Source organism: Eschrichtius robustus, chromosome 2 (assembly GCF_028021215.1).
Source record: "Eschrichtius robustus isolate mEscRob2 chromosome 2, mEscRob2.pri, whole genome shotgun sequence".
Taxonomy (NCBI): domain Eukaryota; kingdom Metazoa; phylum Chordata; class Mammalia; order Artiodactyla; family Eschrichtiidae; genus Eschrichtius; species Eschrichtius robustus.
In genome coordinates this window covers 167,358,839-167,383,994 of record NC_090825.1, presented here as the reverse complement: position 1 = coordinate 167,383,994, position 25,156 = coordinate 167,358,839, and the positions used below count along the sequence as shown (strand labels likewise).

At 58.6% G+C, this 25,156-nt stretch overlaps 4 protein-coding genes across 5 annotated transcripts; 3 read left to right on the top strand and 1 right to left on the bottom strand.

The window, feature by feature from the left end:
• ANKLE1 (ankyrin repeat and LEM domain containing 1) lies at positions 1-4,488 on the top strand. The gene is made up of 9 exons (XM_068536770.1): positions 1-236; positions 314-466; positions 914-1,019; positions 1,133-1,277; positions 1,527-2,264; positions 2,396-2,573; positions 2,861-3,020; positions 3,129-3,258; positions 3,521-4,488. The coding sequence occupies exons 1-9, from the start codon at positions 13-15 to the stop codon at positions 3,691-3,693; spliced, it is 2,007 nt and encodes a 668-aa protein (XP_068392871.1). The 5' UTR covers positions 1-12; the 3' UTR covers positions 3,694-4,488.
• A 784-nt stretch (positions 4,489-5,272) lies between these two features.
• On the bottom strand, positions 5,273-12,212 carry ABHD8 (abhydrolase domain containing 8). The gene is made up of 5 exons (XM_068536771.1): positions 12,022-12,212; positions 10,083-10,830; positions 8,125-8,295; positions 7,774-7,990; positions 5,273-7,000 (listed from the first exon to the last, which is right to left on the bottom strand). The coding sequence occupies exons 2-5, from the start codon at positions 10,820-10,822 to the stop codon at positions 6,830-6,832; spliced, it is 1,299 nt and encodes a 432-aa protein (XP_068392872.1). The 5' UTR covers positions 10,823-10,830; positions 12,022-12,212; the 3' UTR covers positions 5,273-6,829.
• A 1,794-nt stretch (positions 12,213-14,006) lies between these two features.
• On the top strand, positions 14,007-15,337 carry MRPL34 (mitochondrial ribosomal protein L34). The gene is made up of 2 exons (XM_068534759.1): positions 14,007-14,155; positions 14,376-15,337. Exons 1-2 carry the CDS (start codon positions 14,082-14,084, stop codon positions 14,587-14,589), a joined length of 288 nt encoding a protein of 95 aa, XP_068390860.1. The 5' UTR covers positions 14,007-14,081; the 3' UTR covers positions 14,590-15,337.
• Positions 15,338-16,138: 801 nt separating this feature from the next.
• DDA1 (DET1 and DDB1 associated 1) lies at positions 16,139-23,932 on the top strand. 2 transcript variants are annotated; one of them, XM_068536768.1, is made up of 5 exons: positions 16,139-16,334; positions 20,935-21,011; positions 21,237-21,288; positions 22,159-22,220; positions 23,228-23,932. In XM_068536768.1, exons 1-5 carry the CDS (start codon positions 16,139-16,141, stop codon positions 23,336-23,338), a joined length of 498 nt encoding a protein of 165 aa, XP_068392869.1. In that variant the 3' UTR covers positions 23,339-23,932. The 2 variants fall into 2 exon arrangements, with proteins under 2 accessions (XP_068392869.1, XP_068392870.1); XM_068536769.1 differs by having other exon boundaries at positions 16,233-16,334; positions 20,931-21,011.
• The last annotated feature ends 1,224 nt before the right edge of the window (positions 23,933-25,156 follow it).

The window sequence follows — 25,156 nt, the reverse complement described above, 5'->3', positions numbered from 1 at the left end:
TCCTGAACCTAGATGTGGACGACAATGCGGCGCGGGTCAGCCTGGCTGGGGACACTGCACTGCGCCGAGGTGCGGGGACCCGGGCCGAGGGGCGGAGCGGCGCGTGCGCACAAGGGCGCCGCGGGAAGTTGGAAATCGACAGGCCCGGCAGCTGGTCTGGGGGACCGCCGGGGCATGGGCTCGGCGACAGGCCTGGCGCGGCGGCTGCGGGCGGCGCTGCGGGAGGAGGAGTTGCGGTGAGGGCAGGGCACGGGTTGGGCGGGCCAGGGGTAGGGGGCGAGTGTCGCGGTCCACTCTGACCCTCTGTCCTTAGGGCAGTGGAGGAGCTGCTGCGCCGTGGTGCTGACCCCAACCTGGTGCTCGAGGATGGCGCGGCGGCCATGCACCTGGCGGCCAGAGCCCAGCACCCGCGGAGTCTGTGTTGCCTCGAGGCCCTGCTGCGCCGAGGCGGGGACCCCAACACTCGGTGAGGCAGGGTCTGGGCTCCGGGCAGCTCTTCCGCGAAGGAGAGGGGTCTCCCGAGTCCGAGGGAAAGACCTGGGAGTCCTGGAGAGGGCGTCCCACGGTTCAAGGATGCGGACTCAATGCCCGGGGGCGGAGCTTGGGGAATCTGGGGAGGGATCTTGAGGGTCCAAGGGCAGAGGCAGGGTACCAGACCGAGGGTGGGGTATGAGGTTGCGCTGAGGCCAAATGGGGATCAAAGGTTCAGATCTGGTGGTAGGCGCTCTAGAGTCAGAGAGCAGAGGTTTGGGTCCTGGCCCAAGGGCGCAGGATCTAGGTTCCAAGTGTGGTGTCCCAGGCTGGAGGGCGGAGATGGGGGGCTGAGAGCCAAGGCCCCGGGCGGGGGGGTCGGAGGGTGGGGGCGGAGACTGAGTTCCCTCCTCCACTGACCCCTCCTCCTCTCCTGCCCCAGATCGGCCGAGGCGCTGACGCCGCTGCACGTGGCCGCTGCCTGGGGCTGTCGCCGCGGCCTGGAGCTGCTGCTGAGCCAGGGAGCGGACCCCGCGCTGCGCGACCAGGTGGGGGTCCCAGCGCAGTTTGTAGCAGGGCGAACCCGGAGGGAGGGAAAGAGGAAGGAAGGGAGGAAGAGAGGGAGGGAAGAGGGCGCCCCCTGCTGACCGCGCCCGTGCAGGACGGACTCCGGCCTCTGGACCTGGCCGAGCAGCAGGGGCACCAGAACTGTGTGCGCGTCCTGCGGGAGCTGGAGGCTCGGACCAGGACCCCGACACGGACCCGGGCAGACCCCCAGGAGCCCGAGCCCGAGCCAAAGCCTGGCAGTGAGTGGTGCCTGTGCGGCTGGGGGTGCTTAGCCTCTGATCTAGCTTTGCGGGTCTCTGTGTGTGACGTCCACGCTCTCCCACTGTTTCTGTTTCACGACCAGGGTCTCTGGTCCGTTTCTCTGCCTCCGACTCTGTCCTTCCTCTTTGCGATTGCAGCCGCCTCTTTCTGTCTGATCTGACTTCCATCTTTGTCTCTCACTTCCTCCTCCCCTCCTCTCTGACTCCCACTCTTATCCCCTGCTCCAGGCCCAGGCCCTTGGGGAAAGGGGCTGAATATCAGCCCCTCTGGACCTCCCAGTGTGACACTGGACTCCACAACACTGGGCAGAGGTGATGGCAAGGACATGAGCCTGGAGGCTGGCCCTGGACCCCCCAGCCTCCTTGCCCACCCTGAGATTGCTGACACAGATGGCAGCTTGGAGTCTCCCCTAGGGCGCTGGGACTGCAGCTCAGTTGCCTCCTTTGTCACCGCGGTTGAGGCCTCTGGAGCTGAGGACCCAACCGCCCACACGTCCCCCTGGGCTGGTGTCCGACCCTCCCAGAAGGTGCCAAGATCTTCGGGTACCCCACAGCAGGAACGTGGAGCCCTCGTGGAGGGCAGGGAGGCAGAACTAAATGCCCGTCTGCAGGCCCTGACTCTGACCTTGCCAGATGCCTCCCCCTCCCCCAAGTTCTTCCCAGACAGGAGCCCAGCCCATAGTGCCCCTTGGGAACCACTGCCTGGACCCTCTGACTTCCACATCCCCAAAGATGACCAGTTGTCCCTCGACAGTGATGTGGCTGCCCTCTGGCTGACAGAGGATGAGGCGAGCGCCACAGGTGGCAGGGACCCCATCCCCTCTTGCCAGTGCCCACCGGACCCCACCATGTCTGACCTGGAGCTGCTGCAAGGGCTCCGGGCACTTGGCAAGAGCCGCGGTACCATCACGTCCTTCACCCGGCCGTACTACCTCCGACCACTAGAAGAAGCCCAGGCTGCTCCTGGTTAGTATCCAGAGTCCAAGGAGCCTCCAGGAGTCCTCGGAGACCCGTGGCTCTCAGTGCAACCTACTTCTCCCTTCATCTCTGGGAACCACCCTTTCCTTTGTCTCTCTTGACTCAGTTTCCCCTCCCAGGCCCAGAATTCTCAGGGCACAGCCCAGAGCTGGCCAAAGCCCTGCGGACCGGCCGTATCCCAGATGCCCAGGCAGATGAGGATGCACTTGCCAAGCAGTTTGAGCGGCCAGAACCCACCAGACGGTGGCGGGAGGGGGTCATGAAGTCCAGCTTCACATATTTGCTGCTGGACCCCAGGTACTTGGAACAGGAATGACCCAGAAGTGGGAACTGGAAAATTCTGAGATTGGTTCTTATCTGCTGTGTGTCCTTAGGAAGGGAACTGGCCCTCTCTGGTCATCAGCTTCTTTATCTATAAAAGGCAATTGGATCCAATTCAAGCTGCTGAGTGTCCTTGGCGAACAGCCACCCACCCTGCCTTTTATAAAACAGGGGTCACTGGACATGGGTTGCTCTGTCTTTAAAGACTGTCTCTGGGGCGACTCTCGTCACTTTTCCCTCTCTGAGCCACCTACTTCATCTAGGAAGACTCAGAACCTTCCAGCCCGAGCCTCCTCACTGACACTGCCTGAATGCCTTCGGATTTTTGTCCATGCCATCTTCTACGTGGGCAAGGGAACACGGGCCCGGCCGAACGTCCACCTCTGGAAGGCCCTTAGCCACCGAGGGTGGCCAGGAAAACAGGTGTGAGGATAAGGACCAGGTTCATGGCAGGGGCGGCACAGCTGCGGGCAGGGAGAGGAAAGAGGGAATTGGGGGGCAGACCTCTGACCCTGCCCTGGCTCCCCCCAGGCCTGCCCCAAGGTGCGCCAGATCTTAGACATTTGGGCCAGTGGTCGTGGTGTTGTCTCCCTGCATTGCTTCCAGCAAGTGGTTGCTGTGGAGGCTTACACTCGAGAAGCATGTCTTGTGGATGCTCTAGGTAGGTGCCTGGCTTGTGGGGTTGGGGGGGGGGGTCACATGAAGGGCACTTGATCTACTGATTCCCTCACCCCTTGCCCCTCAGGGCTGTTCATTCAGTCAATGAGCAATTATTGAGCACCAATTATATACCTACACAAGCACAGATTTTGCTCCATTGGTTTATCCCTGCTTGAGGGCAATACCCAGTGGGTTTACTGGCACATACTTCTGCCTGGGGTTCCTGGAGGCTGCCTTCATGACCTTACCCCTAATCTCCCCAGGGATCCAGACGCTGACCAACCAGAAGCAAGGACACTGCTATGGAGTGGTGGCTGGCTGGCCACCCACCCGGCGCCGCCGCTTGGGGGTGCATCTGCTGCACCGTGCCCTCCTTGTCTTCCTGGCTGAGGGTGAGCGAGAGCTACGGCCCCAGGACATCCAGGCCCGTGGCTGAGCACTGGGGAACTGGCCATCCAGCCTAGGTCGAGATCAGGGTGTTTGAATGTTCCAGCTTCCCCGCGCTGAGAGCAGCCCCCCGTCTCCAGCTGCAGGAGGCTGGTGGGGGAGCAGCAGGACAATCTCTCCCCTGGGCCGAGGGAGGACTTTATTACAGATGGAACTGCTGGAGAGGTAGTGAGCTCCCTGTCATGGGTGGAGAATAAGGGGATGTGGGAGGAGAACAAATAGACCAGAAGGTTCTTTGGAACACTCTGGTGCTTTGAAACATGCCAATGCTTTGGCACTTTGGTCCTGTTTGGGCAAACAGAGTCCATTTTTATCTCCCTGACACAGGGGACCCATAATGTAGGCTGGGCTGGGGGCTTCCTCAGCCACATGAAGGGAATCTGCCCAGCTCAAGAGTTAGGTTTCGCTGCTTCCCAGCTGTGGGACCTTGGACCAGCAATTTCTCTGTCTGAGCCTCACTGTCCTCAGTTGTACACAATGGGGAAAGTGCGAGGTTCTACCTCAGGGGGTCACTGAGGAAATCTGATTAAACCGTCATGGGGTAAAGTGTTTGGCTCAGAGCCCTACTGAGCCAGAGGCAGCCCTGCAGGCGGAAAGCCTCTGGGGGAAGGTGGCGGGTGTCGGGATGTTCTCGAGGTACCGGGGATGTTCTCGAGGTACCGACTTGTGTATTGAGGGGTGGGCAGAGCTGGGGAGGTCATCGCGGTGTGGGTGTGAGACGCCAGCCCTCCTTGGCATCACTGTGTGACTGGAGCCTCCTGGTGTTGCTTCTCTGAACCTGTTTCTTCCACTATAAAATGGGATCCCTAACCCCATCACTAACCTCTTTGCTCTTTATGCAAAGAGCTTCAGTAAGTGCCAAGCCACTGTCCTGGCGAGGTGGTGGCAGGATCATTTAAATTTTCCAGAACTTGCTTCTTCAAAGCAGTCCAGTGGGTTTAGGGACTTGGTGAGATCCGCTGCCTCATTGGGTTCGTCACCTGCCTGTCATCGTGGCTCAGAGAACCAGGTCCTGCAGGGGGCGGGCTAAGGTTCCACCTGCCTCCTGGCCTCCACCGCTGAGCCCCTGGCTACTCTGGCTGCTATGGTAATTAGGGTTCCTGCCTCTGGAGTGGGCCTGGGCTCTACCATTTTAACTGAGCTGAAGAAACCTCACTCCGAGCTTCCCTTTCCTCATGTGTAAGACAATGAATTCTCCCAGACACCAAGTAGGTGCTTGATAAAGTGATAGCAATTAAAACAGCATGCTGGAACTTCCCTGGTGGCGCGGTGGTTAAGAATCCGCCTGCCAATGCAGGGGCCACGGGTTCAAGCCCTGGTCCGGGAAGATCCCACACGCCGCAGAGCAACTAAGCCCGTGCGCCACAACTACTGAGCCTGCGCTCTAGAGCCCGTGAGCCACAACTACTGAAGCCCGCGTGCCTAAGAGCCCATGCTCCACAACAAGAGAAGCCACCACAATGAGGAACCTGCACACCGCAACGAAGAGCAGCCCCTGCTTGCTGCAACTAGAGAAAGCTCGCACGCAGCAACGAAGACCCAATGCAGCCAAAAATAAATAAATAAATTTATTAAAAAAAAAAAAACCAAACAGCATGCCATCTCCCAAGAATACACAAACAGAAAGAATCCAGAGACATCCCTTCCCCCGCCAAAAAAAAGAGGCCCAGAAGAGGTGGGATTTGTCTGAAACACAGGGTATCCCAACCTTGGCCCTCCTGACTTTTGAGACCAAGTTACTCCTTGCAGTGGGGGCCGTCCTGTGCACCGTAGGGTGTCAGGCAGCATGCCTGCGCTCCACCCACAAGATTCCAGGAGCACCTCCCCCTCCAGCTGTGGTAATCAAACATATCTCCAGAATTTGTCAACCAACAACAGTGCCCCTGTAAGAACCCCTGGTTTAAATTAAAGGTGGGCTCACAAACCAGTGGGGAAAGGACCAAAGGTGCAGCAACTGAGGGGACAAATCTCCTCCCACCGGCCACACAAACCACGGGTAAACCTAGATATACATACATTAGAGTAAAATATAGAGGACCAAGAGCACAGCCATGGAGCAGGGAAATCCAGAGAAATCTGGATTCAAAAAAAAAAAGACAGATTCAAAATAAAAATCATCTTCGTGACAAAAGCAACTCAAAACCAAGTTATAAGATAAAATGGGACAGTAAGAGGTACTAACTTGCTGTGTGGTGTGGAGTGAAGGGGATTCAATGAACCTATGGGTGTCAGGCACTCAGCACAGGGCTTTGCGTACAGCTGACACAATTATGGCTACTGTAACCAGATGCAACCGTCCTCGGATCCTCACCTCAACTTCAGCATCGACCTCAGTTGGTTCTCCTCCTCCCCTCCAGGGACGGGGAGCTCACCCCCTATCTGCCTTCTGCTCTGGAAATACTGCCCAAGTAGCCCCTGCATTTTGAGGAGGGAGGGGAACTCGGGAAGAAAGCCTGGACGGCCGACATCCTCAAGTCTCTGTGGGCCAGCCCTGAGGGGGAGGCACTCGACTCAGTTCAGTCTGCACTGGGGGAAACTGAGGCTCAGGGCGGCCCCGCGCCACGGTCACCCAGCACAGGCCTGGAGGCTCAGATTGTCACTTCTTTTTATTGAGTTACAAGTTGAGATGTGCGGGTTCGGTGGTGCCAGCCCCCTCCCAAACCCTCCCTCCTTGGGCCACAATAGCTCCCAGCGCCGAGGAATGGGGGGGGGTGGTAAGGGGTCTCGGGCATTGGGGCGGGGTCTCGAGGGTCCCTGCGGGGCTCGTGGGTCCCAGGATCAAGCACGGCGAACACGGAAGACAGAGAGCGGGGTGGTGGCCTGCCTCGGCCCTGGCGTTGTGGGGTAGGGGGCTTCTGTACAAGGTCATCCTCCGCGGGGGTCCCGGCTATGGCCCCGAAAAACCGATGGGTCCCGCAGGACTAGCAGAGAGCGGTGTGTCCACCTGGCTCCCACGAACGTCACGTCCTGCCCAGCCGGCCTGGGGGGCGTCTCCCTGACCTGACCCCGCCCGCTGGAGCGAACGGCCCGCCCAGGTAGGTGGTCCGCGCGGCAGACCGAACTCCGGCTCCGGGCTCCTCCTCAGGCTCGTCGGCTCACTAAGCGCTACCCTGCCAGCTCAGCGGCTACTTCTTTTCCTCTGGGGGCGTGGGCAGGGGCTCGGGCAGGGCCTTGGGCGAGGGCTCGGGCTCCCAGAGCAGGAATTCGTGGAGCAGCGTGTTGACCGTTTCCGGACACTCCAGCATCACCATGTGGCTGCCTTCATCGATGAGCTTCAGGAAGGCCAGGAGCAGGATCTGGGGAGGACGCGGGCTCATCAGGGCAGGCAGAGACAGGACGACGGAGCTCGGGGCCAGGCTGCCCTGGGACGCCCCCCGCCCCCCCCCCCATCTATGCATGGCCTCCAACATCAGGAAGTCCTTCTCGCAATCTACCCTATATTCCTCCACTTCCACCCAAGGGGGATCTGGAAGATGGCCTGTCACCCTGCTGGAGCCCAACTGGATATTCATTCATTCCCCGTTTATTAAGTGCCTACCATATGTCCAGAGCAGGATTTCTCAACCCGGGCACTAATGCCATTTGGGGTGGGATCATTCTCTGGGATGGGGACTGTTCCATGCACTGTAGGATGTTGAGCAGCACCTCTGGCTTTCGATCCACTAGAGGCCAGTAATAGCATCCCACTCCCCCGCCACAGTGTGACAATTTAAATCTCTCCAGGGACTTCCCTGCTGGCGCAGTGGTTAAGAATCTGCCTGCCAATGCCGGGGATACAGGCTCGAGCCCTGATCCTAGTTCGCTCACCATGGATCAAACCTGTGCCCCCTGCAGCGGAAGCACGGAGTCCTAACCACTGGACCGCCAGGGAAGTCCCATGAAGAGTGCCTTTTAACGCGCAGTGGGGACAGCACATAAACCTACCACCTGTCCAAGGCAGCCCCACTTTCTGGAGTCCACCTTTGACTCTCCATCTAAGCTCTGATGTCCCTGGGGCTGGAGCACAAGGCAGAGTCCCCCTGGACTGTGCAAGGGGGATTTGAAGGGTGTGGTGGCCGGAGTGCCATACCTCAGCCATGCGCTGGTCTTCCTCCACCGGCACAAACTTGTCGTGCATGCCATGGACGAGCAGGACGGGCACGGTGAGCTCAGCATGGTAGACCTCGTCGCCCTCGGGCCAGTACTGGCCACTCATCATGGCCCGAAGCACAAAGGAAGACACATTGAACGCATTGCCCTCCTTCAGCAGCTGCTTCTCTTTGGCCCCTTGTCGGGCGAAGCCAGCCCTGGGGGTGGGGAGGCACTGCTGGAGCCCTCATGCCAGCTCAGCCACCAGGGGTGCCCCCATGCCAGCCCCAGCCATATAGCTTCCCCTCCCATCCACCTTGGGGAGACGCCAGGGCAGGGCCAGCTCACTCACTTGAGGAAGCTCCAAGCCAGACAGGGTGACAGGCAGTGCAGGACGCACGTGGGCATGTTGAAGATGGAGCAGAAGCTGGGCTCCAGTGCCGTGGGGCCCCCGCCGTTGATCATGATCATCTTGTGCACCAGGTCGGGGTACTCATGCGCCAGGAACGTGCAGAAGGAGACACTGCCCCATGGGTGGGTGGTGGGGAGGGTTGAAGGGCAGTGGTCAGCAGGATACAAGCAGTGAAGGGGTTGATGCCCTCCCCTCATCCAGAGGCATATCCTTGAAGGCCAAGATTCTTCCCCTGGGGTCCATGGGCACCAAATGGGGGTGAGGGATGGGTGGGGCATCTCAAATGCCCTGAAATTGTGAGACTGCGTGTGTGTGTGTGTGTGTGTGTGTGTGTGCGTGTGTGTGTGTGTGTTGAGGGTGGATTTTTTTTCTTTTGGAGAAAGGATCCAAATACAGAACTTTTGTCAGATCCTCAAAGTCATCATAACCCCCAAGGGAGTAAGAATTACTTACTGCCAAGTGTTAGGAAAGCTATTTGATTAAACAAACCCTTTGGCTTCTCAGAGAAGGTCCCTGTTTCCAGCGTATCCCTTCCCTCTAAGGATCTTCTCTCATTGGCCCCTGGGTGTGGCACATCTGCCTGCCTTATGCAAGGTGGAAGGGTGCAGGTACCTCTCCTCATTCCCCCTAAAGCAGAGGTTTTTTTTGCAAACTATGGCCTGGGGGCTAGCTGCTTGTTTTTGTAAACTTAAGTTTACAATCTTGTAAATGTGTAAAATATTTTATAAATAAAGATTTATTAGAATAAAACCATGCCCATTTGTTTACAATTATGTCTGCTTTCTTTCTACAACAGTAGACATGTGAAGTTTCAACAGAGATCAACCATTATGGCCTGCAAACCTAAAATATTTACTATTTGGCTCTTTAAGAAAAAGTTTGCCAACCCTTGCTGAAAAGAGGGACAGGATACAAGCAGGAGTCAGGTGGACTTGACTGTCCCAGTGACTCACTGTGTGCCCTTGGGCAAATTGCTTAACCTCTCTGAGCTACCACCTCCACATTTGTGACACAGTAACTGTGCTGACCTCATAGCATTGTTATGGGGTCACAGGAATTTCCACAGGTGGGTGCTCATTTAATTGGACGAATCATTTAGCATAAGCATCCACTTTGAGGTATGTTTTCATATAAGCAAATAGGAGCTATGCTACTTCCCAGTCTGGCTTCCTTTCTTTTGGAAACTTATGTAACATTTCTTTTTCTTGTCTAGTTGCATGGGCTACAACTGCTAAAACAGTGGTTCTCAACCTGGCTGGCTGATCAGATCCTGCCTTTCCTCCTGGGTAAAGGACAGAATGGTACCACTTGGCAGTGATCAGGCACCCAGGCCCAGAGCCTTCCATGGCGTGGGCGCTCATCTAAATGATAGGTGGTATTATCTGTCACCCTTTTAAGGAAGAGTGAATTATAGCAACCTGTGCCCTTGTAAACAAAAATTATGGGATTCCAATTAGTCTTTGCTTGGAGCCCATGGGGTCTCCAGAGCAACCAATTTTTGAACTTAGTTGAAGACAATGGTTCTCAGCTAGGGGTGATTCTGCCTACCAGAGGACCTTTGGCACTATCTGAAGGCATTTTTGATTGTCATGATCATCACTAGACCATTGTGCTAGCGGCATCTAATCGGTAGAGGACAGAGACGTTGCTAAACATCCTACAGTGCACAAGAAAGCCCCTCACAGAAAAGAATTACCTGACCCAAAATGTCAATAGTTCAGGGATTGAGATACTGCTTTAAAACAATGTGAAACAATAGCATTGGTGGCAGGAATCCCTGTTTTGTTGCAGATGTTAGTGGGATTTTTCAAGAAGGGAAATCAGTATTTTGTGAGTGGGTGTCCAGTTCCTGCCAGTCCCCACCCCTCACCCTCGTCCCCACCCCAGTGTTGGCTCACCCGTAAGAATGCCCAATGAGCACGTTTCGCTTCTTGGCGTAGCGCTTGAAGATGGCACGCATGTCCTCTGCCAGTGCATAGAAGGTGTAGGCGGCGGCCACCTGGGGCGCTGAGCTGGCCCCGTGGCCGGCCAGGTCGGGCGCCACCACCTCGTAGCCCAGGCGCACAAAGAAGTCCAGCTGTTCCTTCCAGATGGCCAGGGAACCGCCGACACCGTGGATGAAAAAGAGCACCACATCGGCCTGGGCACCCTTGCAGCTGGTGATGCGCTTCTCACAGTCAATGTGGATGGTCCGCTTGGGGCGTCGGGCTCGCCGCCGTCGTCCGCCACTGCCACTCCCAGCACTGCCTGGGCCCGAGCGGCTATCGCTGCCCGCTGGGTCAGCCAGCTCTACCTCGAGGGCGGCTGGTGGCTCCCCAGAGCCGTTCTGCCCGTGCAGGAGGTCAGCTCGTGGTGCCCGGCCCAGGTTCTCCACCAGTAACCGCCCGTTGCGGTACACGGTGATTCTGCGCTGGCAGTGGACCAAGCCAGATTGGTCCCCCTGGGCGGCGTCTGACAGTGGTGGAGGTGGGGTGGGGAGCGGAGCGGGTCCAGCATGCTTCACCCGCAGCACGCGGCCAGGCTTGACCTCCACAAAGGTGTAGCCATCACTGGACTCCACACTCTCCAGCGGCCCCACAGCATTGGGTGGCGCGCCCAGCAGGCAGCAAAAGATCCCATCGGTCACCCCGGTCAGCATGGTGTGTCCTGTGAGTGGGGTCGTGACAGCCAGGTCAGAGGCCATCTAAACAGGGAGCCTTCCACTCCCATAGCACCCACTCCCCACACCTGGGTCAGGTGAGTTGCACTGCGAGGCCCCATCTAGGCTCCAGTTTGGGGGTGGCCAGAACCAGCCACGCACTGAGATGTTTTGTCTGGTCAGTGCCTGTGTGGCGTTCGGCCACCCTTCTGGGCCAGCCTAGTCTATCCTAGAGAGAAGGTCGTGGCTGACACCAAGAGGCATTCATTGGGGTGGCTTCCCGGAGGAGGGGACATTGTGGCAAATGTGGCCCATCCTTGAGAACCCTCCAGCTCAGGTTTATAGCAGTTATGCCTTCCTAAACCCATTCATTCATTCGTCCATTCATTCATTCATGCACTGTTTCCTTAATTCACTTTCACTAAACCAGCATATCCTGAGGGCTCCAAAGGCATCTAAAAAGGTGCAGATCCCAATGAGCCCCCATTCCAGGCCTCTAAACCTGGCTTCTGAAAGGTGAGACCCTGGGAGAGGGGTTTCAGGACTGAGCTCCAGAAGCCCTTGCCCAACTCCCCAAGACCATGGGTGCAATGGGTCTGTTTCACAGACCTACAAGCTGAGGCTCAGACACTCTGGGAAGAAGGTGCTCTGTCCCCACTACTCAGTACCTTGGGTTCTGGGGAATCTGGCGCACAGCCCCCAGTGGTGGAGATGAAGATGGAGAAGGTAAAGCCCTGGCTGGGGGCCTCCAGGCCTCCATCCCGGTCCCTGGGCCACGGCCCCCACTCCGTGTCCATGGCAACTGCAGGCAGTTACATAACTCGAGGGGGATACCCGCGCAGCGCACCCCCATTGTTTAGGCCCTGGTGATGGGACCAAGCCCTCCCCGTCCCCATCCTGGGCTCCGCGGGGATAATGAACGCCGAACACCCGGCCTGCAGTGGCCCGTACTTGCTGAGGAAGGGGGAGCAGGCCGCGCCCCCCACCTCCGGCGGGGTTCCAACCCGGGTTTGCCAAAGCCAGACCCCCTCCACAGAGCCAGGCCCCCGCCTCCCGGGTGCCCGTCAACCCTGCGGCGGGGTCGAGGCCAGTGGGGCTCCGCGGCTTCCTAAGGGCTTTGTGGACACCCCCCCCCCCGCTCCAAAGTGAAAGACCCAGGGGCCTCAGTGTCCCCTTCCCACGGCCCGGTCCCTGCTCACCTCATCGAGGGCCCTGGGGCCCGGGGCAGGGCAAAGGGGTCCCGGGCGGAGAAGCCGGCGTCCGCCTGCGGGCGCCGTTTACATGGTGGCGCGGGGTCGGGCCGGGCGCGTTTAAGCGGGCGGGCGCGGGCCCAGGGCGGTCAGTGCGGGGACATCCCGCTACCGCCTAGCAAGACAGCCCTTTAAGTGTCTCCCCGGGGTGGGGGGGGGGGGTGCGGGGGCGGGACCGCGCGCCGACTGACTGGAGCCTCGGCCAATCGCAGCTGCATAATGACCTGGCCTACTTAGACTGCCAATCAGAGGCGGCAACTCCGGGATCGGGGCGGGCTCTTGTGGCAACGGCCCCGCCTCCCTCAAGGCTTACGGAGGTGGAGGGAGGGATTGGGCCTGGTTAACCGCCGAGAAGGGGTCGCAACCTGAGGTCTTCCGGGCGCCTCCTGTCTGCAAAAAGGATCTCCTCGGCTAGCCCCTGCCTCCGAACTGCCCCGTCCCCTCCAAACGGAGCCCCCATGCCCCTCTCTCTCTGCTGACCTTTCCGTTCTACAGTCTCCCAGATCTTTGCAATTTCAGGTGGGGAAACTGAGGCTCATAAATGGCACAAGGTCACAAGGCAAGCTGGGGGGCAGAGATGGGACTATGGAACCACGGCTGTGTGATTCCAAGTTCTGCAAATTGTTAAATTCGTTAAACCATTAAACAGATATCTTGGAGCTATGGGTAATTAAGGAATTGGAGTTTCACAGATAGGCCAATTTAACTGGTGACCCTGGTCCCAGCCGGAGCCAGAAAGCCCGCGGTTCAAATCCAGCCTCTGCCCTTTGCTGATATGTGACCTTGGGCAAGTCCCTTCCCTGAGACTCCATTTATTTCTCTATGGAATTAATTCCCTCATGAGTTTGCTCAGCAGGGGAAGTGCTCCATACATTATTGGCATTATTATTGTACTGCTGTAGTATTGTAGTGGTTTGCTAAATGATGGTGCAGGTAGGATGGGCTTCAGAGGACAAGGCGTTAATCATCCCTTCCCCACTCCTATCCCCTGGAATTTGCTGCCAGAGCTGGATTAGGTCCAGCCACCCACTCTTGCCCACTCAGGGTGCTCCCGGGAGACTACAGTTTATTAATGCAGAAAAAACTCCCCTCCCCCTCCCCAGGCTGGGAGATGCTGGGGTGCCTGCAGGGACTCAGCTGCAAGCCTGGCCCTTGAGGGCGCCCTGGGCTTCAGGGAGAGTCTGGGGAGAGCTGTGTGGGGGCAGTGTTGGGCCAGAGGGAGGGATAGGACTGGGGGAAAGGAGAGTATCTGAGGAGCATTTTAAAAAGATGAATAGGGGAGCACCAGGCAGAAGAGGTTGTAGCTGAAGTTTAGGGTGTGTGTGTGTGTGTGGCGAGAGCGGGCTTCAAATGCCTGCCAGATATTTTCCCTGGGGCAATGGGGAGCCGTAGAGGGTGTGTAAGAAGGGAAAGGGCTCAGATATGAGTATTAGAAAAATAGGGCCTGAACGGGGGCACCGCCAAGGGCAAGCCTGCAACCGTTGAGTTCTGCAGATTGAGAAACTGAATGACCACCCCAAGGACATCCAGCCAACACCAACTCAGACCTCCCGGGCTCCCCGCCAAGGGGTGGAGACTTGGCTGGGGCTAAAGGAAAGCTTCCAGCCGTGTGCCGTCTGCGTGGCTCCTGCTGGGGGTGGGAAATTCAACCAGCCGTTTCCTGAGGCTGCCACCAGCTGCGCCGCCGTCACCCCAGGGTACCCTCTGTAGATCTACAGGAGAAGGAACTACAACTCCCAGCAGACCCAGGGACATAATGTCTTGTACGCACGCGCATGCAGAGGAGGCGCCGTTCGCCTGTCACCTGCTGGTCCACAAGAAGAACTACACTCTCCTGTGGTCATTTACGCTCACGCCTAAGATGCGGTGCGCCTACGTAGAACTACAACTCCCGCGGCAATGAGGGCTCCGCCTAGAAGAAACTGCATTTCCCAGAAGTCCTCGTTCCGCAGCTGCGGAACCTGTGGGCTTTGGAATAGCTGCCACCGGACGGCGTGCCGGCGGCGGACATGGCTTTCTCGAGCAGATCGGTGGGTCGCCTGTTGGGGCCAGTCAGTAGGTCAGCGGCGCTTTGGGGTGGCAGGTGAGTCCTCAGGGGGACCCCTTCCCAAATCTGGGAGTAAGGGCGGCGTCGGGGGCTGGCCCCAGCTGTTTACCAACCACATGACCTTCCAGTGCCTTGCAAACTCCTCGAGCGCCTTTTGCTGCCAGGCTCCCTCCGGCATTGGTCGGGAAGCCCAAGCTCGGACAGGTTGGGCGCCACGCAGAAGTCACACAGCGCCCCCTCTAACCTTCCCCGGCAGGTGGCTCCAGCCCCGGGCCTGGCTGGGGCTCCCCGACGCCTGGGGACTCCCCGCCGTGCAGCAGACCCGGGGCAAGGCGCGCGGGAACGAGTATCAGCCGAGCAACATCAAGCGCAAGAACAAGCATGGTTGGGTCCGGCGCTTGAGCAAGCCAAACGGCGTCCAGGTCATTCTTCGCCGCATGCACAAGGGTCGAAAATCGTTGAGCCACTGAGCAGCGCGACGCTGCCGGCTGGACCCCCCCATTAAAGCATTTTTCCTCGCTGACGACTGGGACTCGGACGGACATGAATCCTCAGATTTCGGGGTTGGCCCAGGGGAAGAATTGTGGGATTAGACTGGAAGAGGGAGTGGGAAGTCAGACCTTGCCAAATGCCTTTTTACGCTTTTGAATTAGGAAGAATTTCGAACATGTGCATCAGTCCACAGAATGGTACAGTGAACGCCCTTGTAACCCAGTACACAGCTCTACCCACAACCTATCCTGGCCTCTCCTGAGGTGCAAATCTCGGGCATCAGGTTATTTCTTCTGTAAATATTTCAGAACTCACTTCTCTAAGATAAGGGCCCTTTAATACATATTCACAAAGCTTTTCACAGCTAAAAAAAAAAAAAAACAAAACAATTCCTTCATGTCATTAAAAATCTAATAAATGTTCAAATTTTCACTTGTCTTATTATAAAATGTCAATTCTCACAGTTCTAGGAAGGCTTGTGGAGAGGTGGGAGGGGTTTGAATCCTCCACTTGCCCCTTGGGGACGGGCTCTGTGACCTTGAGCAAGACCTTAGCTCTCTGAGGTTCATTTGGTTCCAATAAAATGGGACTACCCTGGCAGTCCAGTGGTTATGACTCCACGTTTCCACTGCAAGGGGCGCGGGTTCCATCCCTGGTTGGGGAATTAGGATCCTGCTTGCTGCGCGGCCAAAAAAAATAAATAAAGCGGATCCATCCTTAAAATGAGATGTTCATTTCTCCTTTGCTGTGATGTTGGTGTAATAATACTTAGTAGCTTCCACTTAGTAACTTATTGGGTACTTCCTCAATAAGTTCTTGTTCTCTCCAGGCTGTCAGGCTGGTGGTGGTGGTGGTGGTGGGGGCGGTGGCTTGATTCGTACCCAGGCAGTTTGGACACAGTGGAGTCAGGGCTGGGAGGATGATTGTGAGGACCGTGGAGCCCAAAGGAGGCACTGGACTTTGCCCTGGGAAGAACACAGTCGGGGAAGGCTTCTTAGAGAAGGTGGCAGGGTCTGGGAGGGCCCAAAGGGAGGAGGGATTGGACGGGTCAGGATAAAAGGTGGACGAAGGAGGCCGGAGGGGCCCAGAATTTGGGACCGAGGAGGCGGGACTGGATCCTTGGGAGACTGGGGAGCCAAGGGAAGTGTTTCAAAAATGCTCTGTCAGCTTAAAGATATCAAGCGGCTAGTGTGGGAGCAGTTTAGATATGCCGAAACCTAAGGTTGGGACCCCAGGGAGGAGGCTGGGAGTGTAACGGTGGGTCCCTATCCTTCTGAGGCTGCTGTGAGAACCCCATGAGCCACCATATGAAAAAGCGTAGCAAACGCTAGAGAGACCGGTGGGACCTCCGGGTGTTGCAGACTACAAATCCCAAGGGGCTTTGGGGGCGCGGCCTCCGCCCACTTCCGGATTTCGCTGCTCTTCACTTGCAAGTCCCGGGCGGGGTTTTGCTCTCTCAACTGAACTTGACCACGAAGGGAGGCGGCGTGGCGACCAATGGGCGCGTGACTTAGCCGGATCTGGCCAATGGGAATGCGCAAAGACCGCATAACTTGGAGGCAGGGCCAGAGGGCGGACCAACGACTGAAGGGCGGCCGCACCAGCAGTGTGGGGTGTGCCGTGGCTAGAAGTTACTGTGCGGCGGCTGCTAAGGAGGCGGCTGTGGTGGCGGTGGCGGCGGCTGAGGCGGTGGCTGAGGCGGCGACGGAGGAAACAGAAGATGGTGAGGGTGGCCGCCAGGGCCGTACTCCCCCTCCGCTCGACAAAATGGCGCCGCGGGCCCACCCACCTCCAGTAACCCCCGAGGCCCCTCACCGCCCTAGCCGGCCCCCTCGGGCCCGGCCCCGCCCCTCTCTCTGACCTGTCACCTTCGACGCCCCCGGACCCTGCTGTGAGCTTCTTGCTGACCCCGTCCTGGCTCCATCTCCGACCCCTGACCCTATCTAGGTTTCCAGGCCCTGACAACTCATTCATTTCCGGGTCGCGGCTCCCCCGGAAATCGCCTGGGGGGGTGGGGATGGGGTCCCCCGAGACCCCCAACTGAGGCCTCGTCCTCCGGGCGCCAGGCCTGGGCCTTTCCTGTTCGGGAAGGTTTGGGAGGCCGGCCTGAGCGTCGGGGCGGGGAGGGGGCTTGACATCGTGACATGCGGGGCTTTATCGCCAAAGGAAGTGCGACATCGCGAACTGCCTTGGTCCCCCAGAGCCCTGACCCCACCTCCAACATTCCTGTCCCGACCAGCTCTAAGAGGGAGCGACTTCATCTCTCCAGTCACCAGGCCCTATCCCTGTTAAATGAGGGTAGCAATAGTCCAGACTTCATAGGGTTGTGATAATTTGGGGAACTGACGTCTTAAAGGGCTTGGGACAGTGAACGCTCAACAGATGAGCTGGGTGACTCGGGGATGGTGACATTCCCTCCCAGCTGTCTCCTCATCTTGAAGTGGGGATAATGCCAACTTTTTGGGAGGTTAAAATCCCCCTTGGGCCGCTCACTCATCCTGGGATTTGGGTCTGGTGGTTCTTTGGGGTTTGGGCTCTCCACACAGCCTCACAGTTGAGCTGAAGCCCCCTTCATTCCCTCCACTCTTTGGCATCCCCAGGGCTGACAGAGGTGATGGAAGCTTTTGTCAGGGCAAGTCAAACCCCATTGTTCCTGGACTCAGGGTCCCAGCCCACAAGCCATAGTCCTTGGGATGTGGTGGGGAATAGGTAAAAGACTTCTTGTCAGGAAGGATATGGGAAAGTGGTAAGTGGGTTCCTAGCACGTGGGTCCCCAAGCCTGGGTGCTGTCCTTGACTCCTCGCTGCGACCTCATTGTCCACTCCCAGTTCCTAAGAAGATTCTGTTGGCTCTGCCTCCAAAACGAATTCTGAATCTGTCCACAGCTCCCCACCCTGGTCCCGGCACTGCCACCTCCCGCCTGAACACCTGCTCCAGCCTCCTCCCTGGTCTTCTTGCCTCCATCCTGCCCCACTGGCAGTTTGTAATTCACCCAGAACCAGAGGGAGCTTTTAAAGATGTCAATCAGATAATACCACTATCTAGCTTACAAAACAGTCTGGGGGCTTCCTGTTGTAACCCCAATGAAACCCACCTCCCCCCCTCAGCCTCCAAGGTCCCTGCCCAGCTCTGTGACCTCATCTCCACCCTCTTCACCCCTCCCTGCTGTGAGCTCCAGCCACAGTGGCCTTGTTTTCACATCTTCACACTCAGTCCCTGCCACCCCAGGGTCTTTGCACCTGTTACTCCTGCCTGGATTGCTCTTCCTCCTGTGAATAACATCTGCTCAGAGGGTCCCTTCCTGACTGCAGGAGGCCCCCATGCCTCCTCTCTCTGCACACCATTTCTTTTCCTCATCTTGCTTCGATTGGGTCAGTGGCAGGCTGCCCACACAGGGACTGGCACACAGATATTCAGTGAGTGTTTGCTGAGGCAATGGACAGCTTCTGGGCCCAGCTGTAGCCAGGATTTGTCTGGCTGAGGTGAGGATTCCTCCCTGTGTCTGAGGCCTGGTTTTCCTGCTTAGCTGACAGGAAGTACTGGCCATGCCCTGTGTGCATTCATTTATTCAGCATACATGCATTGATACTAACAGCTGCCCTCAGGGGTGCTCTGGGCAAAGCTCTCTCCCTGTGTTGTCTTACTGAAACCCAGAACAACCCTGGGAGGGGTCCCTCTTGTAAACCCGGTTCACAACTGGGGCGGCCAGACTGGGAGGTCACCTGCCCCAGGTCACACAGCCAGGGAGGGGCCCATCCAGGATTCAGTGCAGGCCTGGGGCTTCGGAACCTCTCACCACTCTGCTGCCCGGCCCCCATGTTAGCCCTGTCAGGGACCCAGGGTTGAGCCAGCCCTGCCCTGCCCTCTGCCTCAGGGAGGTGGCAGTCCAGTGAGGGAACTGCATGTGTAAACAGATGACCTCGTTGGGGTATGAGCGTGGCTCTGGCAGAGGCTCCCTGCTAGAGGCTCCCGAGGTGTGGGGAGAGGGAAGGGGGAGGGGGTGTTTTGAGCTGGCTGGAGAGTTTGGCGGGTGTTTCCCACATGGAGGACGGAGGGACATTCCTGGAGGGTGGCACGGGCTGAGGAGGTGTGTGGCAGGAGGCTGGCGTGGGCCAAGCCGTGCGGAGGGGTTTGAGTTGGGGCAGGGACCCATCCTCTCCTTTAGGTCTCAGGCCTGCATCACTGCATCTGGGCAGTCCTCCCCATCCCCCAGACCAGCCAGCCTTCCCTCCCCCCTCCCCCTACTGTCATGGGCCTCACATGGCACCTTGTGGTGCCCTGTCCTCATGGCCACTCTGCATTCACTGCATGGCTCTTTGACGCACACTCGTGTCCCCATGCACTGGCTGTTCCCTGGGGCCAGAAGTAGGTCTGCTGTGGCTCTCCGCCGTGCTCTGGTGCCTGGTGTGGGGCCCACCACACAGCTGGGTCCTGAGAACACCTTGCCGGATGGATGAAGCTGGCCCCATAGGCTGGGGCTGAGCTGAGGCAGGGGTCCTGGGACAGGGGAGGCAGGTTTGAGGGACTCTGAGCTGGCTCTGGGGCCGTAGGTCACCCAGACGTGAGGGCCACCTCCTGGGTGGGAGCAGGAGGCCCATCCACGTTCCAGCTCCCCTGGCTCACCCATCCCGCTAGGGTCTTGCTGGGGCCCAGCAGAGAAGGGGTTGGGCCCCACAGGGGTGAGGACGCCTGTTTCCGCCGGCACCAGAGGGTGATGGGGGATCCCCTGAACAGCGGCTTCCCCGAGAGCGCAGCGCCTGGGTCAGGCATGGCGATGGAGCACCCGAGGGAGGGTTCACGTAGCCTGTAGGCTCTGAGCCCTCGGCTTTCAGGCAGGAAGCAGAGGCACTGGCATCACAGAACAGGAGCTTGGCCTCTGAGGTTCGGCAAACCTGGGTTCAGTCAGCTTCCTTGTTTTCTCGTTGGGGCTGGGGGACCTCAGGTGAGTGTTGCGTGATCTTTTTGCCTCAGTTTCCTCGTCTGTATGATGGGGTGACTCCAGCTTGGGAAACCCCTGGTCCTCCCCAGCTCTCCCTCTCCGGGCCTGACGACAGCGTTGCCCTCCTGCTCTGCTGGGAAGTCACTCCCTGCCCCAGGTTCTCAGCCTTCATCCCTCCCCGGGGTTCTTGTGCCTCAGTTTCCTGAGGCGGACACAGCTCCCCTTGGCCTTTATTCACCCCCATCTTGTGGCAGAGACCTGCCCTCCACCCAGAGTCAGGGTCTTCCCCTTCCAGAGCTCTCTCCCTTCCTTGCCCAGTTGGTGCCAGAGCGTCAGAGAAAAATGACTTTCCAAGAGTCAGAGCTGTGAATGAATCTGTCGCTGGCTCCCTGGCACCTTGCGGGCCTGAAACCTCTGGTGCCTGAACCCCTGCCCCAGGCAGCGGGGGCAGGGAGGAGCCAGCCTGCTTCCTTTAGGCTTCTGGCCCTCCCCCCACTGGGAGGCATTCTCCCCTTACAGGGCAGCCTTTGGATGTGGGGACCCCAGGAGCAGCCCTCGAGCCAACCCTGGTCCACACAGTGTTTGCTGAAAAGCTCAGCCAGTTTTAAAAAGCTGGCACTGGAACTTCCCTGGTGGGCCAGTAATTAAGACTCTGCACTTCCAATGCAGGGGACACGGGTTCGATCCGTGGTTGGGGAACTAGGATCCTACATGCCACATGGCGCAGCCAAAAAAAAAAAAAGAGAAAAAAGCTGGCACTGACACACTGAAACTTGGGTTTCTGAGTTTTCTCAGGATTCGGAAGCTCGGTTGACCCCAGGCTTCGGGTCCTGTGTCCCAGCAGCCCCTGTGTCCCAGCTGCTGTTTCCCCTTCACCCAGCCTCCTGCTCCCCCACCCCCGTGTATTGTCACATGGACCCTCAGTGTTTCTTAGGGTGGACAAGTCTCCATCCCAGGCTCTATCAAAGGTGCATAAATGGAGGTGAGACCACGAGTTCAGTATTCAGCTAGCACAGAGGACAGGTCTGCAGTTGGAAGGGCCCAGGTCCGGCTCCCCACCCCGCTGCTTGCTCCTGACTTGATGCAAGTGTCCTGTCCTGTTTGAGCCTCGGTTTCCCTGCTCCTTGCCTGGTGACAGGTTTATTGTGAGGACCCTGTGGGAGATCATACCCTTACTCTGGGGTTGGTTACTTTGTTCTGGTCATAAGAGTGGACACATCAGGTGGCCAACTCAAGGGGGAGTTCTAGAAAACTTGAATGACAGAACAGAAAGAAGGAAACCGGAAGTCGCCCGGTAGGTAGCCCACCCGGTCACAGGTGCTCCAGGGGTGGCCCAGCCTGCTGCCTGATTTCTCACTTACCATCTTCCCTGTCTTCTAGGCAGATTTTTTGAAAGGACTGCCTGTCTACAACAAAAGCAATTTTAGTCGATTTCATGCCGACTCCGTGTGCAAAGCCTCGGTGAGTACGTGGGCCGTGAGCTGCCCTCGGGGAAAGGGCCGGGGGTGGTGTGCAGCCCCCAGGTTGGGGTCTTGCCAGAAAGAGGGGCCGAGCTCCAAACCCAGCCCCACTTGAAATCCTCACACGTCTTTTGATCTGCATTGGAGGGCGGGTGCCGAGTTGAGGGGTGAGGGGACCCCAGACCTGTCTACTCTCCTAACCCACGCCTTCCCAACCCTCCCACAGAACCGACGTCCCTCAGTCTACCTACCCACTCGGGAGTACCCGTCCGAACAGAGTAAGTGGCCTCTGTCGTTCTGTCCCATCCCGGCTGCCGAGGGGAAGGGCCAGAGGGTGGTGCAGGAGGTGACCTGTGGGGAGCTGGGCAGCTCCCAGCCCTTGGGAGCAGCGGGAAGCCTGGCTTTCCCTGGGACCCTCCTGATGTCCACGCCGGCATCCACGTCCAGCCCTGCAGGGTCCCAAGCTGGCCCTCGTCTGCCGCTCGCTGGCCCTCACCCCCACCCCCGCATCAAGTCAGGCCTCCCCTGCTGGCTCCCTGTCACAGGTCTCGACACTTGTACCATGGGGTGGGGGACCCAGCCCCGCCTGGGGTGGGCAGCTTGGGGAGGGGGCGTCTAGGCAGAGGGACCTGCAGGGAAAGGCCTGGAGCCTACAGAGCAGGGGGATCTCAAGGTTATTTATTGTGGTCACGGTGTTTTCTTTCAACCGTGAAAAAATCCTGGACTCTGCTGGGTGCGTTCTGTGGTCACTGGGGCACAGCATGTGGATCTGTGCTCCTGGTCTGTCTGGGAAAACACCCACGTGACCTGGCATGCTGGGGCTCATTCCCCTGCCTGAGGGTGGAATCCGAGCTCAGCTTAAGACTCGGCCTCTCTCTGGGAAGCAGGGACCCTGTCAGGGCAGCCAGCTTGGGCTCATGGTAGTGGCCTGTGCTCAGGAGGGAGAATGCTTGGCTTCCTGAAATCTCCTCCAGGGTTGGGGGTGGTGACTTGAGTCACACAAAGGCCACCCAGGGCAGGGACAGCCCAGAGGCCAGGAAGGGGTAAGCTCGTCCTGGGAGGCAGTGCAGGCTGGGATGGGGGCTGGGCTGCCTGCAGCTGGCTCCCCACAGCTTCTTCCTGCAACTTTGTCTGTCTTTCCTTCTCAGTTATTGTGACAGAAAAAACAAACATTCTTTTGCGCTACTTACATCAGCAATGGGACAAAAAGGTAAGGCACGTGGGGTTCGAGTGCTGGGACTCAGGGAAGGAACACAGCGCCCAGCAGGGGGCTCTGAGTAGTGGAAGGTCACCGGTGGCTGGGAGACTGGGTGTTCGAGTGGGGCCTTGAGGGCTGAATAGGAGTTTGCTGGGTGATTCAGGAGAAGGAAGAATGCTCTAGAGGAATGGCTGTGCAGAGGCCACAGGGCTCTAGTGCTCAGGGACAGGCAGGGGCTTGGTAAGCTGTACTGAGGCCCGGCTCCCCACAGTTTGTGGGGAGCACGCCCTGGTGGCAGATAGACTTCAGTGTTGTTACTTGGAGTCTTTGTTCAACGATGAAAAGTATACACGATTAAAAATCCAGGCCCTACTAGGATGCGTAGCTGCTGTGAAAAGTCGTCGCCCCTGTCCTTCCCATAAGAGGCCACCTTTCTGACAGGATATTTTTTCTTTTTCTTTCTTGAAAATCTGCACGTGTAGTTTTGCCGTGTGGTCAGATTGTTTTTTCCCCATAATGGTGAACATTGGACAGTGACCTGCTCTGGGCCAGGTTGGAGGGGGACCCCATGATGAAGTGACTGCTCAGAAAACCCCAGCTCCTGGCCGCCCCCACCCCACAAGCCTTGATTCCCACCAGGGAGGAAAGGAGGTTTTCCCAAATCAGCACGCTTTTCTCTTCTGTGGCAATTTGGGGGCTTCCCCGGGTGGCTCTTGAGTGCCCTTTGCCCTCCGGCAGGGTGGATGGCTTCTCTGAGTGTCTGAGAAATGCTGTGTGAGGGTCACTGAGAGTTGTGGTGACTCCTTGAAGTGCTTGTCACAGGCTGGTGTCCCCAGGGGACCATGGCTTGGTGGGGCAGGTCCAGGGGGCAGAAGGGGCTGCCCAGCCACGGGCCCTGGGTCGACTGCCCGCCTCCAGGCCCGGCGCTGTGATGTGCTGGAGCCCCAGGGCCAGCCTCAGATTTCAGGAGCTCCCCCAGCATGAAAACTCACAACCCCTCCGCTTCCCCTGCCCCCTAGAATGCCGCCAAGAAGAGAGACCAGGAGCAAGTGGACCTCGAGGGGGAGAGCTCGGCGCCGCCCCGCAAGGTCGCACGGACCGACAGCCCGGACATGCACGAGGACACTTAAGACTCACACTCCCCCACAGGCGCCTCCTGTCTCGTCTGCTCCTCGCCCGCCCGCCTGCCCGCCGTGTGTAAGCGCCCCGCCCCCAGCCCCTCCGCCGGCCCACCCACGCCCCACCGTCCACACCACTTCCAACCTCATAGGAGCCGATGTATTTATTTTCCTTGAGTTTTTATTTATGCTGTAAAATGTACCAAGCGATGGTTAAAGGGGACATCAGACCCAGTAGTGTGATGTTGGTAGATGCTTTTAAAAAAAAACAATTGTTACTCACCTCCCCCCCTCCAGTTCCCCCTCCTCTTTCCCCCCAGTTCTCCTCTGGAAAACTGGAGCGTGTCTGCGAGGGTCTAGAGCCAGGCCTCTGCTGCAGCCGGCCAGCAGGGGTGGGGGCCCTTCTCCCGGCTCCCACTGGCTGGTTCGGGCCTTAAAGACTTGCCTTGTCTCGAGTTCCACCGGGACCTATTCTGTGCCCAGACCTTGCTCTGAGCATGCGTAAGGGGGAGAAGTCAGCCCTTCCGGATCGTTCTCTTAAGTCATTTTATCATGGACTAGTGCGTGCTCCGTGTCCACCCCAATAAAAGGATCTTTCCTACCCGACCTCGCGTCTTTGCTCGGCGTGCCTCAGCCCCAGAGGATGGAGCCACTGAGAGTCATCCCATCATTACCAAGAGGAGCCGAGAGGGGCCCCCAAACGCTGGGGCCCCAGGACCAGCTGGATTCTCTCGTGGGCCTGCTGCGGCCACCTCGCTCAGAGCCAAGACCTGCCCGGACCCGCCCCTCTGCCCCAGCCGTCAAGGTGTCCTCAAGGACCGGGACACCCCAGAGAGACGGTCCGTGCTGCCAAGGATGGAGCTGTGGTGGGCCCCACGCCCATGACACTGGCGAGCAGGGCGGCATGCCCACCAGCCTCTGTGGAGACAGCCCAGGTGGCCCGGCCTCACGCCCTCAGAGAGGAGGCACGCGGAGCGCCGCGGGACGCCCAGCCCCAGTGCCCTCAGTCGGCAGGTTCCACGGCTACTCCCAGGAGCCAGCTGGACTGGGCTTGGGGCTGAGCCCGGGGACGTAGGGGGGCATTCGGGCTCCAGGCAGAAGGTTTGAGTTCCTGACCACTGGGCACAGGGCCAGGGGAATGCCACTGCTTCCCCCGCCAGCCCTGAGTGGGAGCCAGAGTGCTGGAGCTGATGGCTGGGGTGTTGGGGGCGGTGAAGGGTTGGGCTGCGGCATGAGGGACACAGAGGCTGCAGGGGGCGCCTGCCCCAGGTTGTCACCGTGGAGGGCCCAGCCTGAGGCAGACTGCTCCGGCCTGAGCTGCCCCGTGCCTGCTGGGTGGAAGGCTCCAGGATTAGCTGCCCAGCTGTGGGGCCCAGCTCTGGGCGCATGTGCAGCGGTGTTCAGTTCCTGTGGTCATAAGGCAGGTGCTTAGGAAATGCAAGCTTGACTGTGGTCGTGCCAAGGAGGGCTAAGTCCCTGGGGGTTCTCAGACCAGCCTGGAATCCCCAGTCCCAGGGGTTGGCCTGACCCTGGGCAGGCGCGTGGTGTCGCCATTTGTTGGTGGCAGAGTAGATGGCAGGACTTCAGCTTCAAAGGCCGTGGGGCAGGGCAGGCGCAGGCTTCAGCCTGTCCTTCCCCGAGGCTTGCCCACACCTCCCTGGCCCCAGGTTCCCCTTTGAGGGGCTGGGTTCTGTCTCCTGCCAGTGCTGTCCACGGTGTGGGCAGGGGTCCCATGGCCTCCCTGTGGTCTCCCCAGCACAGGCCCCTCAGCCGGCCTCCACCCACCCCTCTTGCCTTTACTCTTACTCACTCTGTTCCCCCAAACACCAA

Coding starts and splice junctions, on each gene's coding strand:
- ANKLE1 (XM_068536770.1), top strand. CDS start 13: ATGTGGACGACAATGCGGCGCGGGTCAGCCTGGCTGGGGACACTGCAC. Junction 1,020..1,132: donor ACCCCGCGCTGCGCGACCAG/GTGGGGGTCCCA, acceptor GCGCCCGTGCAG/GACGGACTCCGGCCTCTGGA. Junction 3,021..3,128: donor GAGGGTGGCCAGGAAAACAG/GTGTGAGGATAA, acceptor GGCTCCCCCCAG/GCCTGCCCCAAGGTGCGCCA.
- ABHD8 (XM_068536771.1), bottom strand. CDS start 10,822: ATGCTGACCGGGGTGACCGATGGGATCTTTTGCTGCCTGCTGGGCGCG. Junction 7,991..8,124: donor CTGGCTTGGAGCTTCCTCAA/GTGAGTGAGCTG, acceptor CCCCACCCCCAG/GGCTGGCTTCGCCCGACAAG. Junction 7,001..7,773: donor AAGACCAGCGCATGGCTGAG/GTATGGCACTCC, acceptor CGTCCTCCCCAG/ATCCTGCTCCTGGCCTTCCT.
- MRPL34 (XM_068534759.1), top strand. CDS start 14,082: ATGGCTTTCTCGAGCAGATCGGTGGGTCGCCTGTTGGGGCCAGTCAGT. Junction 14,156..14,375: donor GCGGCGCTTTGGGGTGGCAG/GTGAGTCCTCAG, acceptor CTTCCCCGGCAG/GTGGCTCCAGCCCCGGGCCT.
- DDA1 (XM_068536768.1), top strand. CDS start 16,139: ATGGGAATGCGCAAAGACCGCATAACTTGGAGGCAGGGCCAGAGGGCG. Junction 21,012..21,236: donor ACTCCGTGTGCAAAGCCTCG/GTGAGTACGTGG, acceptor ACCCTCCCACAG/AACCGACGTCCCTCAGTCTA. Junction 22,221..23,227: donor ATCAGCAATGGGACAAAAAG/GTAAGGCACGTG, acceptor CCTGCCCCCTAG/AATGCCGCCAAGAAGAGAGA.